We start from the raw sequence: 12,524 nt of genomic DNA on the forward strand, positions 1-12,524 counted from the left end.
CTAAAAATGGTGATAGTTGCACAAATCTGTAAATACACAAAAAACCCCACTGAACTGTATACTTTAAATGGGTGAAGTGTATGTGAATTCTCAAGGTTATTTTTTTAAAAATATGAATAGGGGAAAAAACCTCAAATGCCACATGAGAAGTGAATTATAAACTGTCTGAATACAATTAGAGTACCCCAGGGCTGCCTCACCAAGTTTTAATTCTTTCTCAAACTGGGAGTTTATCTCATTCCTTAGGCATTAGTAAATTGTGCTTGTCACTTTGGATTTCCATGGAAGTATTTGCTTTTCCTGTATATCATAAGATCAGGGTGTTAGGTTAGATAATGGCTCCAAAGATACCAGGTCTTAATTTGTAGAACCTGTGATTGTTACCTTGGATAGCAAAAGTGACTTTGTACACCGGCTGTTGTATGAAAACAATGAATCATGGAACACTACATCAAAAACTAGTGAGGTACTGTATGGTGACTAACATAACATAATAAAATTAAATTAAAAAAAGAAAAAAGTAATTTAGAAAAGTGACTTTGTAGGTGTGATAAATTAAGAATTTTGAGGCGGGGAGATTATCCTGGATTATCTGGGTAGGCCCTAAACGCAATCACAACTGCCCTTGTAAGAGGGAGGCACGGAGAGGTTAGACTATAGAAGAGAAGGCAATGTGACCATAGATGTAGAGACTGGAGTGATATGGTCACAAGCCAAGGAATGAAAACAGCCAGAAGCTGGAGGAGCTAAAGAACTCTCCCTTGGGATCTCTGGAAGGAACCAGCCCTGCCAGCACCTTGATTTTTTTTTTTTTTTTAGCCCCGAAAGACTCAGGATTTCTAACTTGCAGAACTATAAGAGAATAAATTTGTGTCTTGTCATCAAGTGTGTGGTAATTTGTCACAGTGCCAATAGGAAACTAATCAGCAATGCAGTACTGTCTAAGATTAAATGATCCTGGGGAGGTATCAAGAGGGATTGACAGAGCTTCTTAATATGTGGTGCTTGGGTAGTGTTTGCTTGTGAGGTCTAGTTCTGTCTTTCTCCTAGATTTACCACATTAAGTGATGAGTCTTCATTTTCAATGTCTTGTCTTGCTTTCATACTCCAAGACCCAACAAATTCTTTTTGGAAGAGGGGAGTTAATTGGTTTAGAACAAATCCATGCTCCCCAACCAGGGGTAAGGTTTCTAGATCTGAAAGGGTCCTTAATCATCTAGTGATTAGTTCAACTCTATCTTGTAGCTGAGTAAACAGAAGCCTGGAAGAAACAAGTGACCCACCCAAGCTCATCTAGTTTTGTGGCAAATGTTCGTGATTGCCAGGCCACTAATCTTTAAAAATTAGACATGTGGGACTTTGATATCAGCTTGCTGGAGACAAAACAAGTTTAAGCTGACATGGAGATGTTTTAGACTTAAAAGTTTCTAGTTGCAAGAGTCCCATCATTACAGCTAGGGTTCCCTCTCGTTTTGTAGGCCACCATGCTAGGAACAGAAAATTCTCTTAATTAAAACCTCTAACCTTCTGACCTCTTCCATTTATGGAAGTTCTGTTAGCAGCTTCATAGGAGGTTCATCTTCTAGGACATAATGGTACTTTGTTCAAGTGTAGGAAGCAGAGAAGGGGCCTGGGGTAAATCAGAGGTGGCTGGGGGTGGGTGTCAGGATGGCCACCTGGAACAGGAAGAGTGGGGCTAGGAAAAAAATGTTAAGGTCCTAGAAGTCATGGGAGGCAGTAAATAGGCAAAGTGCACAATGACCTCTGCAGAATTCAGTAGATACCACTTCTGAAGAAGTGTCCGTGGTTTAAGAGTCTTTATTTATTATTTATTTGTTTGTTTTAAGTAAATCAGTTTTTTAAAACTTTATTTTTTTTATGTAGTGTTCCATGATTCACTGTTTGCGTATAACACCCAGTGCTCCATGCAATACATACCCTCCTTAGTACCCATCACCGGGCTAACCCATCCCCCCACCTCCCTCCCCTCTAAAACCCTGTTTGTTTCTCAGAGTCCGTAGTCTCTCAAGGTTCTCCCCCTCCAATTTCCCCCCTTCATTTTTCCCTTCCTACTTTTTTTTTAACATATAATGTATTATTTGTTTCAGAGGTAGAGGTCTGTAATTCAACACTCTTACACAATTCACAGCACTCACCATAGCACATACCCTTCCCGATGTCTTCACCCAGCCACCCCATCCCTCCCACCCCCCACCACTCCAGCAACCCTCAGTTTGTTTCCTGAGATTAAGAATTCCTCATATCAGTGAGATCATGTGATACATGTCTTTCTCTGATTGACTTATTTTGCTTAGCATAATACCCTCTAGTTCCATCCACGTTGTTGCAAATGGCAAGATTTCATTTTTTTGACGGCTGCATAATATTCCATTGTATATATACACCACATCTTCTTTATTCATCTGTTGATGGACATCTTGGCTCTTTCCACAATTTGGCTATTGTGGACATTGCGGCTGTGAACATTGGGGTGCAAGTACCCCTTTGGATCACTATATTTGTATCTTTGGGGTAAATACCCAGTAGTGCAGTTGCTGGGTCATCGGGTAGCTCTATTTTCAACTTTTTGAGGAACCTCCATACTGTTTTCCAGAGTGGCTGCACCAGCTTGCATTCCCACCAACAGTGTAGGAAGGTTCCCCTTTCTCCACATCCTCGTCAACATCTGTCGTTTCCTGACTTGTTAATTTTAGCCATTCTGACTGGTGTAAGGTTGTATCTCACTGTGGTTTTGATTTGGATTTCCCTGATGCCGAGTGATGTTGAGCATTTTTTATGTGTCTGTTGGCCATTTGGATGTCTTCTTTGGAAAAATGTCTGTTCATGTCTTCTGCCCATTTCTTGATTGGATTATTTGTTCTTTGGGTGTTGAGTTTGATATGTTCTTTATAGATTTTGGATACTAGCCCTTTATCTGATGTGTCATTTGCAAATATCTTCTCCCATTCTGTAGGTTGTCTTTTGGTTTTGTTGACTGTTTCCTTTGCTGTACAAAAGCTTTTTATCTTGATGAAGTCCCAATAGTTCATTTTTGCCCTTGCTTCCCTTGCCTTTGGCCATGAGGAAGAAGTGGCTGTGGCTGAGGTCGAAGAGGTTGCTGCCTGTGTTCTTCTCTAGGATTTTGATGGATTCCTGTCTCACATTTAGGTCTTTCATCCATTTTGAGTCTGTTTTTGTGTGTGGTGTATGGAAATGGTCCAATTTCATTCTGCATGTGGCTGTTCAATTTTCCCAACACCATTTGAGACCGTGGTTTAAGATTTTTTTTTTTTAAAGATTTCGTTTATTTGACAGAGAGATACAGTGAGAGGGAACACAAGCAGGGTGAGTGGGAGAGGGAGAAGCAAGCCCCCATGGAGCAGGGAGCCCGATGCGGGGCTCGATCCCAGAACCCTGGGATCATGACCTGAGCCGAAGGCAGACGCTTAACAACTGAGCCACCCAGGCGCCCCATGTGGTTTAAGAGTCTAATGAAAGACACTATCTCTCAACTATGCAGGCATATACGCAAAGCAAGAATGAGGCAAGATAAACATCTCCTACTTTGGAGTTGGGGGCAGGGGACAGAAGCCTATAAGCTAGTACAAAAATGAGTATTAAAAGTGCTCATACCCTTTGTACCAATAATTCATTTCTAGAATATTCTTAGGATAATTCTTATAAGGAGATGTTAACAATCCTACAAGCCAGCATTCACTGCAATATTTACCAGAGTATCTACTAAGGAATTTATCCTAGTACATTTATATAGTAGAGCTTTACATAGCTATGAAACACTTATGAAGTTTCAGGATATAGTGAAGTTTATATAAAGTGAGTGCATGATACAAAACTAGTAAAGACTATACTTTTCCATAAGTTCTATCAAACAACAAAAACAGTAGATGGAAATAGCCACTAATACGTTGATTTTTCTGGATGGTAGACTTTGGGAGACCAAGTTGCAAAAATGCATTTGTTTCCAAGTGATGCTTTAACAAACTTTCCTCTAAATCTGGCTAGTTAGTGGTCTTCATAGAATTGTAGACTATGGCCTATCATAAAAGAATTTCTCCTTGCTTTTGACAGGCAACAGTGACACCCTCTTTCCCAAAATCTGTGTAGTAATGCAGTTGCCTTATGAGTTTATACATGTTAGGTGTCTGGAAGAGGGTCGTTCATTTTATTGAGAGCAAAGGCAGGGGCCTACATCAATAGACAATGTCTTATTCAAGACTGCAGCCTGTTAATTGGCATATGGTGAAGTGAATGCATTCTAACCCCTACACGCTTTATAAAGCACCTTTGGAGTGACTACCCAATAGCAATATCCATCAGCTAAGACTGCAGCTTCACATAGTAGGTAGTGTGGTATCTGTTCATCCCAATTAATGATGTTAGCATCTTTCCTCTGCACAATAGTGTATACACATCCCAGGTGACTAACATCTAACTGGAAAGATGTGCTCCACATGGAGTTCTGAAGCTTCAGGTTTTTGAAGATTCTTTTCCAAAAGGTAATATAGGATTTAAAAAAATTTTTATTTAAATTCAATTAACACACTATTATTAGTTTCAGGGGTAGAATTTAGTGATTCATCAGTTGCATATAACACCCAGTGCTCATTACATCACGTGCCCTCCTTAATGCCCGTCCCCCAATTACCCCATCTCTCCCCCACCTCCCCTCCAGTAATCTTCAGTTTGTTTCCTAGAGTTAATAGTCTCTTATGGTTTGTCTCCCTCTCTGATTTCCTTATTTTTCCCTCCCTTCCCCTACGATCCTGTTTTGTTTCTTAAATTCCATATGAGTGAAATCATGTTGTGTGTTTCCCTGATTGACTTATTTCACTTAGTATAAAACCTTCTAGCTCTATCCACGCTGTTGCAAATGTTAAGATTTCATTTTTAATGGCTGAGTAATATTCCAGTGTGTGTGTGTGTACGCACGTGCACACACCACCTCTTTATCCATTCATCCGTTGATGGACATCTGGGCTCTTTCCATAGTTTGGCTCTTGTGGACATTGCTGCTTGGGATTTTTTATTTTTATTATTTTTATTTAAAGATTTTATTTATTTATCTGACAGAGACACAGTGAGAGAGGAAACACAAGCAGGGCGAGTGGGAGAGGGAGAAGCAGGCTTTCCACCGAGCAGGGAGCCCGATGCGGGGCTCAATCCCAGGACCCTGGGATCATGACCTGGGCTGAAAGCAGATGTTTAACCAACTGAGCCACCCAGGCGCCCCGCTTAGGATTTTTTAATACATCAAACACAAGGTTTTCCTTGGTGTTAGAATGTACAAATATTGTGGAATATGGTGACTACTATGGTGCAGCCTTTGGAACTTGAAGTAAATTCATCTCCCTGCTTTGAGCTCATTTACTCATTCCTGGAAGTAGGATGAAACATGTTTAGCCTAATGACCTTCTGTTGAGGAGTCTTTTAAGGTTAGCTTTTAAAGGAAGGCAGAAGCCAGTGGCTCCTGAGCGTTATCCTCCCCTGCATAGAAACTGATAGGCTGTTTAAGAGTCTGACTGGGCAGTAGTCAAGACCTCAATTTTTTAAGACAATGAACCAAAAGTGTCTCTTTGCTAACTCAAGCCCTTTATCTTATTTGCAGTATGCTTTTTCATGGAAAGGAAAAACAACAACAACAAACCCAAAACGTTTCCAGTCTATTTGAATTATTTTTGCTAGCAAATTTGAGAGGACTGCGACTTCTGCAGTCAGTTTCAACCAGTTGTGCTGTAGGTTTAGGGAAGCTCATCACTTTAGAATCCAGGTCAAAATCTCTTCTAAATCGATGTTCTTGGCATTCTGATAAATCAATCAAAACTGGATCTAATGGCTTAATGCAATTGAGTCAAATTAGCTCCTGCATAGGCAAAAGTCATTGAAATTTCTGAAGTTTAATTTACACAATTTTGTGTGCAAATCTGATCAACAAAGTCAAGTTCTGTACTAAGTGTATATTTGTCCTTCAGTTCCTTAAAAAAAAAAATTCTCTGGCCACAGGAATGCTCAATGTTTAGTAGAGGAAACAGGTTCGTTCATTCAGAGAGATGAGACAGAATACCCCAAATCACATGGCTCACTAACCTGAAGCTCCCTGTAAGGGGCTGCATTCCCTTCCTGCACATTTAGGGTGAATTCCATTGTTTGGCAGCTGCAGGTAAACTTACAGTAAGGAAATGCATTCTTGAGGATGCAAAAAGAGAAGATGCCAAGTTAGGGGGAAAATAAAAATCCAATCCCTAAACATTTATACAGTCGGCAGTCTCTTCAGAAAGATTTCAGTTGAAGTTTTTCTATTAAAACATTTTTGTAGGGGAGCCCTAATAATACAGGTGAGAGCGATCCTTTCCGGTCTCAAACTATTTGGGGGGTGGCTTGGCTGCAGTACTTCAATCATGTGAGCCTAAGTTGGTATGTCTGGCATTGTGTGGTCGTTCAGCCTGAATCTTAAACAAAATCCAAATCCTGAGTGAGTGTTCTTATCTGGCTTCTTGACTGATTCAGACCTCCCTCCTCCCTTCATGGAATAGCAAAATCCCAATGCCAATTTCGAAGTTATTTACCAGGAAATGCACAAGTCTCAAATGCACCTGCTTATACTCTTACCTCTTAACCAGGATAGCGGGTCACAACAGTGTATGACATAGGTCTTGTCAGAAAGCTGCTTGTTCTATTGCTCATTTTCTTTAGGGATGATGGATTTGTGCTCAGTGTAATTGGACTCTAAGCCTGTGAAGAACTGACAGCTTCTTTCCGGTGTTTGAGGTCTACCGTGTCCCTCAAATTTTTTCCCCCCCTTTCACGTGGTGGACAGGGAAATCTGAGGGCAACCTGGCGTTCTAAGGGAGCCTCCTCTGTTACCTCTGGCTGTGTCCTGAGCTTCTGTGTACCCTGAGGGATATCAGGCTGGAGCTGTGCGCTTCGAAGATTCACATCCTCAAGGTGGGGGGGGGGGGAGGTCACAGGCCTGCCTGTGCAGAGTACATTCCTTAGGCGCCCCCTCGGTGCTGTCTAGAGGCCGCGGAGCCCGCAGGAAATCACTCCCGAGAGCGGCGTTAGGTGTCGGTGGCTACCACGCCTCCCGCTTCAGGGCTCGCTTCCTACTGAGGACGGGAGGGGATACTACGGCTCTCCAGCACTGGAGCACAGTTCTGCTCCGCTCTACCCGAATAGGCTGCTACGGAAGCACGCAGAACTCGGGCAGTTGCTGCGGCACCAGCCGATTTTCCGCTCTTCCCGGTTCGCTCTTCCGCCCGCGCAGCCCTAGCCCCCGCCCTCCGCGCAGCTCACAGGAAGCAGCTCCCTCGCCGCTCCCGCGCTTCTCTCCTACCACCCGCAGTGGCCTGCTTTTTATAGGCACCGTAGCCAATGAGCGCTCTCCTTTCCTTCTGCCCGCCCGCCCAGCCAATCGCCGCGCCCCTTGTGTAATCTTCGGCTGCTCGGCTGCTCTCGGCTATTTTCGTTGTTGCTGGCTTTTTCAGGGGCTGCTCGCTCGCAGCCAGAGAAGCTGCTTTTTTTTCCGGGTTCGGAGCCGTTCCGGATGCTTTAGGCTGCCGGATGTCTGATCTCCGGATAACTGAGGCGTTTCTGTACATGGATTATCTGGTAGGTGCGGGACAGGGGTGGCGTGTCGTCTCTCGCACCCCGACGTGCCCGGTGTCCCTCCGCCTGGAGGAGCAGCCTTTTTGCTTCCTTGCTTTGGGATGGGATGCATTTGGGGTTCTTTCTCCTGCAGCCTGCTCTGGAGCTGTGCTGGGACTCCGAGTGGCCGCCGGCGGGGCGGAGGAGGGGGTGGTGGAGCTGACAGGTAAAGGTGTGGCCCCGGCCGCCCCCCTGCGGGGAGAGGGGCGTGCTGGGGGTGCGGGAGAGATGGGGCCGCGGCGGCGGGGCGTCCTCTGCCTGCGATCCGGTTCTTTGCTTCTTCCCTCTGTGCTCCCCGCAAAGGACTTTCTTTCCTGGGAGGCAGGAGTTTTCTGCTCTCCCTTTAGCAGAACTCCAGGTACTATTAAAGAGCCATAACCAGAATGGCTTACTAAGTGCCCGGCAGCCCCGGTCATTTGGTTGTTATTAGATCTCTAAAGCTATGACCTCGGTCGCGGCGAGGTTTTAAAAGCACATTACCGTAAAGTAGACGGGACTAAACTACATCGAAGCCTGGTCGGGACTGGGTAGGGGCAGGCATTGTCCCACCGTTCCTGTCGTGGGTGCCTGTGGCTTTTACCCTGGATCCCAGCTGTGTTTTTAGGCCAGGCTTGTGCTGAGAAGTTTAGGTGGGAAGTGTCCCCACAATGCTGGGACTGAACATTATTTTAATAATGCACTCGTGTTTTTGTGGAATTATGCAAGCATCATGTATTGTTCCAGAAATTCTATTTCCCCAGAGCTGCATGTTTGTGTTCAGGGGGAACCTCACTGACATTGGCTGTGTTCGATCCTATACAATTACCAGGTTTACCTTGTTAGCTCTTCATGTAGAGTTGCAGTAGCTGGTTAAAAACATTGACCCTTCTGTGATCTTGTTGGACACATGCAGTCGGTTTTACTGTAGATTGTCCTGGCAGAGATTTGCCAGTGCCTTCTAGGAATTAAACTTACTGCTGTTCTAAGAAAGACTGTGAAAGCTATCATGATCAAGAAACGCTGGACAAGGACGGGTTTTGTACTGTTTTCTTGTCTAGGACTTACTCTAGTTTATGTGAAGGAAATGTTTCCCCTAAAGCTTAATGGCTTGTTTTTGTTTTTTTGTGGGGAAGGATGGTGATTGAAGTAAATGCATGACCTTGTGAATGGAGCAGAGATTAAAAAATTGAGTTCAAATTCTGTTTTGTTCATTTGTTGATGTCAGTTATCTTTGTGATAAAGGGACATTATCCACCCACACCTGGAGCTAGTTAAGGAGGTTATCTGATTATGCGTGTCCTTTAAAATTCAAAGTGCCATGTAGGTTAAGAGTTGCCAAGTGGTTTAGATTTTCTAAATTAAGTAACTGATTATTTTGTAGCTTGTCTTATAAAATGCAGTACTATGGTTTTGTTTTGCAGTCCACTCAAAGCCAAAGTTTGTTGAGGGTAATTCCAAATAGGAAAGGGTGACATTACCTGTACTACTGAAAGCTAATTTTGGATACTTAAGTAGTTCCTAAAAAGGAAGTCTGGTGGTTCTGATCATTGTTATTTCTTTAGTGATTGAGTTTTAAATTTACAAATAGCATCACAAAGCGGAGGTGACAAAACCACCAAACCACTTGGGATTCAAGGATTGAAAACTGGTTGATTACTCAGGTTAATTTCTAGGTGGATTATTTAAAGGTGGTGAATGATTGTTAGTGGGGCTTTAGGGTCCCTTAAAAGCAGATTAATTTGTCAGTTTAGTAACAGTTTTGTGTTAAAATCAATGGGCCCTAAATTTGACACAGCCTTTTGGTTTCACCTGCCATGCCCCCACACGCCCTATTGCATTGGTACTAAAAAATAACATTTTGTAACTTTAAGCTTTAAAAAAAATCATAACTGCAGTGAAACTGTTAAATAAAAATCATTGGCCAATCGTTGGGGATGAGAAAATCTTAAAGGAAATAAGTCCCGTTTTTATGAGTGTGCCAAGTATCGCCTGTGAAAATACTTAAGAAAATCCTTAAACATGAAGTCCAATTTTCCTGTCCAATTTCACTTAAAAGACAACTCTTCAGAGGCAGGTTTTTGTGTTTACTTCTTATCAACTCTGAGAAAATGAAGTGCCACATATCATTCCTCTCTTGCCTTTCAAATTGACTCTTGCTTATACATAATCTTTATATGGTGTTCATTAAAAACCGATTTCTGGGAAAAAAAATCAATTCTGTTGACTACATCTGCCATCTTATTTTTAAAACCAATTCACAAGTTCTTTGACTTCCAGAAAAAAAAAATGCCCCTTTCCTGACAAGATTGGCTCTTCAGATTTTGCTGAGCTTGTGGACTAGAGCTCCCTGTCCACGCGCTTGACAGGCATACTGGTGTATGGTATCTTTTCTTTTTTAATCAGTGCTTGACTTTCCTTGTTGCTGCCATTGGAAGCTGGAAGAGGGAGCTGTGTGTATGTATTGTTCTTTGGATGGGATGTCATCACTTAACCTTTTTTATGTGGAGGAGATTAGAAAGGAAGGGAAATGGGAGAAAGGTAGGTGCTATTTTTAGCAGCTTATAATAGGACTGTGGGTTTTGAAACGAATGATGTAGCTGCCTGACCTTTGAGGTTGCAGTTGATTTTCTTAAAAGAAATGTTCTCAATTAGAGGTGACCAATAAGGTGAGGGACAGGGATAATGCCTTAATATTTAAGACAGGGCTTTTTAAATTCAGTTCAGGGTTATAGTGGTAATTTGCTAATTCTGAATAAATATCACCCAGTGCCCAGTATTTGTTGAATGAATGAGACCGAGGGACCGTCCTGCTTTTCTCACCAGCTTCTAAACTGAGACAAGATAAAATCTGTTTGGATTAGGTGTTTTGTTCTGGGGAATGCAGAATGTATCCTTTACACTTGAAGATTATCAAGATACTTTGTGTAGCCTGGGTGGCAATTTAAATATAAAAACCTCTTGTTTTCTGGTTAAGGGAGTAGGCTTAGGAGGCCGCACACCTTTTCTCCATCTTCAGGATGGGCTTTAAAGGCCAATGTTCATACCGTTGGGTCTATGGGTGAAGATTTTTCTACTGTTCCAACAGGCAGTACTGGCATCTTACTTTCTCTTGACAGGTAGAACTAGTGAGACTACGTGCAGAGCTTTTGAATAAAGTAGGAGAAAATCGAGTTGTAATGAAAGAGAAACACATCTACCAGGTTTTCCTGCTAGGTTGGTTGGACAAAATCAACTAATAGATTCCTTTCAGTTTCAATTTTTTTTTCTGTCCTAGCTCATGTTAATTGGTTAGGATTTTACCCTTTTCCCCCCTTCTGCCATCAAAACAGTAAAAATTCATTCTGCTTTGTGTAATGCCTATGATGATGGTTAATGAGATAATGGAGGGAAAAAAGGGATTTATAAACACATTTTTTTTCAGATATAAAATGTTACTGTATTGTGATTACATCTCTTATTCTTCTACCTAAAGACTTTCATGATTTCTCACTGGTAAATGCTGGGCTAACTTAAACTAATGCTAGTATATGGAAAGATTTGGAGTGGTAATCAGCAAGCAGGATGTCATAAGACCCTTGATTGTTTAATACTATCACATGTTGATATTTTCATCCATTCAACAAATATTCATGGAACCCACTGCTCTGTGGATGGCCCTGAAGGTCGTGAGAGGATGAGCTCCCAGCTGAGGTCCCCTGGGCTATAGGACTGCCAGGCATGTGGCTCTAGAGGAGTCCGTGGCAGGACAGGCTGCACAAGGAGCATTGGAGAGAAGGCAGCTTCCGATGTGCTCCCTGGCTTTCTGGTAGGCTTCTCATTTTACATGTTTTGTTTTATTGTGAACTAAAGTGCAGAGTTAGACTCGAAAATATGACGACTGAAAATGGTTGATTAGTCTTGGATTCTAATTGTCAACTAATGATCACTGCATTTGTATGTTGGGTTTATAATTTAAGGCCAGGGTTTTAGTTTTTCCATATAGATTGGTGAACCTGGCCTAGTTTCTTGGTCTGAGGCTGTACCTGCCATTATAAAGATTTGTGTGTCGGGGGGAAGATCAGATGAGAAGGTAGATAGGTCAGCAGAAGTACATAACCGTCTATAGAATAAAAGCCAACTGACCAAGAACAGAAACTCATGATCTACTTCAAACAACAGAGCCTATAGGTACTAGTAAGTTGTAAATGTGCCTGTTTGAAAAGAAGAGTGAAGGCACATTTGGATTTTATCTGGTGCTCAGTTAAATTTAAAGTGTGGCGTGTTTAACCCTGAATGACTCTGAACATTATAAATTGTATAGTCAAATTGACTATAACATACAGGCCAAACATTTTTTAGTCTTAACTGCAATTGGATTAGTTATATAAATATTCTTTGAATCATAAGATTAAAATAATGCAAGCACAGATCTACCATCTGGACTTGTCATGACACAAAAGTTTGAAGAACATCTGTGTATTGAGCAGGAACTCTGACGTGGAGGCATTAGCTATTTCTCCAGCTTCTGTTGCTGCAGTCTTAGAAGTCTGGAAGTGGAAGTCCTAGGAAAAGACTCACAGGAGAAATGATTCACGTTCTCTGGGAGCCTAAGCCATGCGATTACTGGCATGCGGGGGGAGGGAGGGGGAGCGGGAAGAGGGAGTGAAGCCTGAGTTTACTTATTGAGCACTTACCTATGTGCCAGACGACGTCATAAATGCTTTCCTATGTAATGTCATTAAAATGAGGCTCAGAGAGGTGGTGTCATTTCCCCAAGTTCACATAGCTAACAGATAGGAAGCCTTCCTTCCAGCCTGGCGTTGAAGCTATTGGGAGACTGTTGAAAAAAAATTTTTTTTAAAGATTTTATTTGACAGAGACACAGTGAGAGAGGGAACACAAGC

General features: G+C 42.3%; 1 protein-coding gene across 1 annotated transcript in view; it reads left to right on the forward strand.

Moving 5' to 3' along the window:
* Positions 1-7,478: 7,478 nt before the first annotated feature.
* ARL15 (ARF like GTPase 15) overlaps positions 7,479-12,524 on the forward strand; it is a 394,621-nt gene continuing 389,575 nt past the window's right edge. Inside the window, exon 1 of the mRNA XM_028106525.2 lies at positions 7,479-7,626. Coding sequence (XP_027962326.1) covers positions 7,579-7,626 — 48 coding nt within the window. The 5' untranslated portion in view covers positions 7,479-7,578. The remainder of the gene's footprint in view (positions 7,627-12,524) is intronic.

Source organism: Eumetopias jubatus, unplaced genomic scaffold, assembly GCF_037043125.1.
Source record: "Eumetopias jubatus isolate StellerSeaLion01/CBP00866 unplaced genomic scaffold, mEumJub1_p1.0 scaffold_5, whole genome shotgun sequence".
NCBI lineage: Eukaryota > Metazoa > Chordata > Mammalia > Carnivora > Otariidae > Eumetopias > Eumetopias jubatus.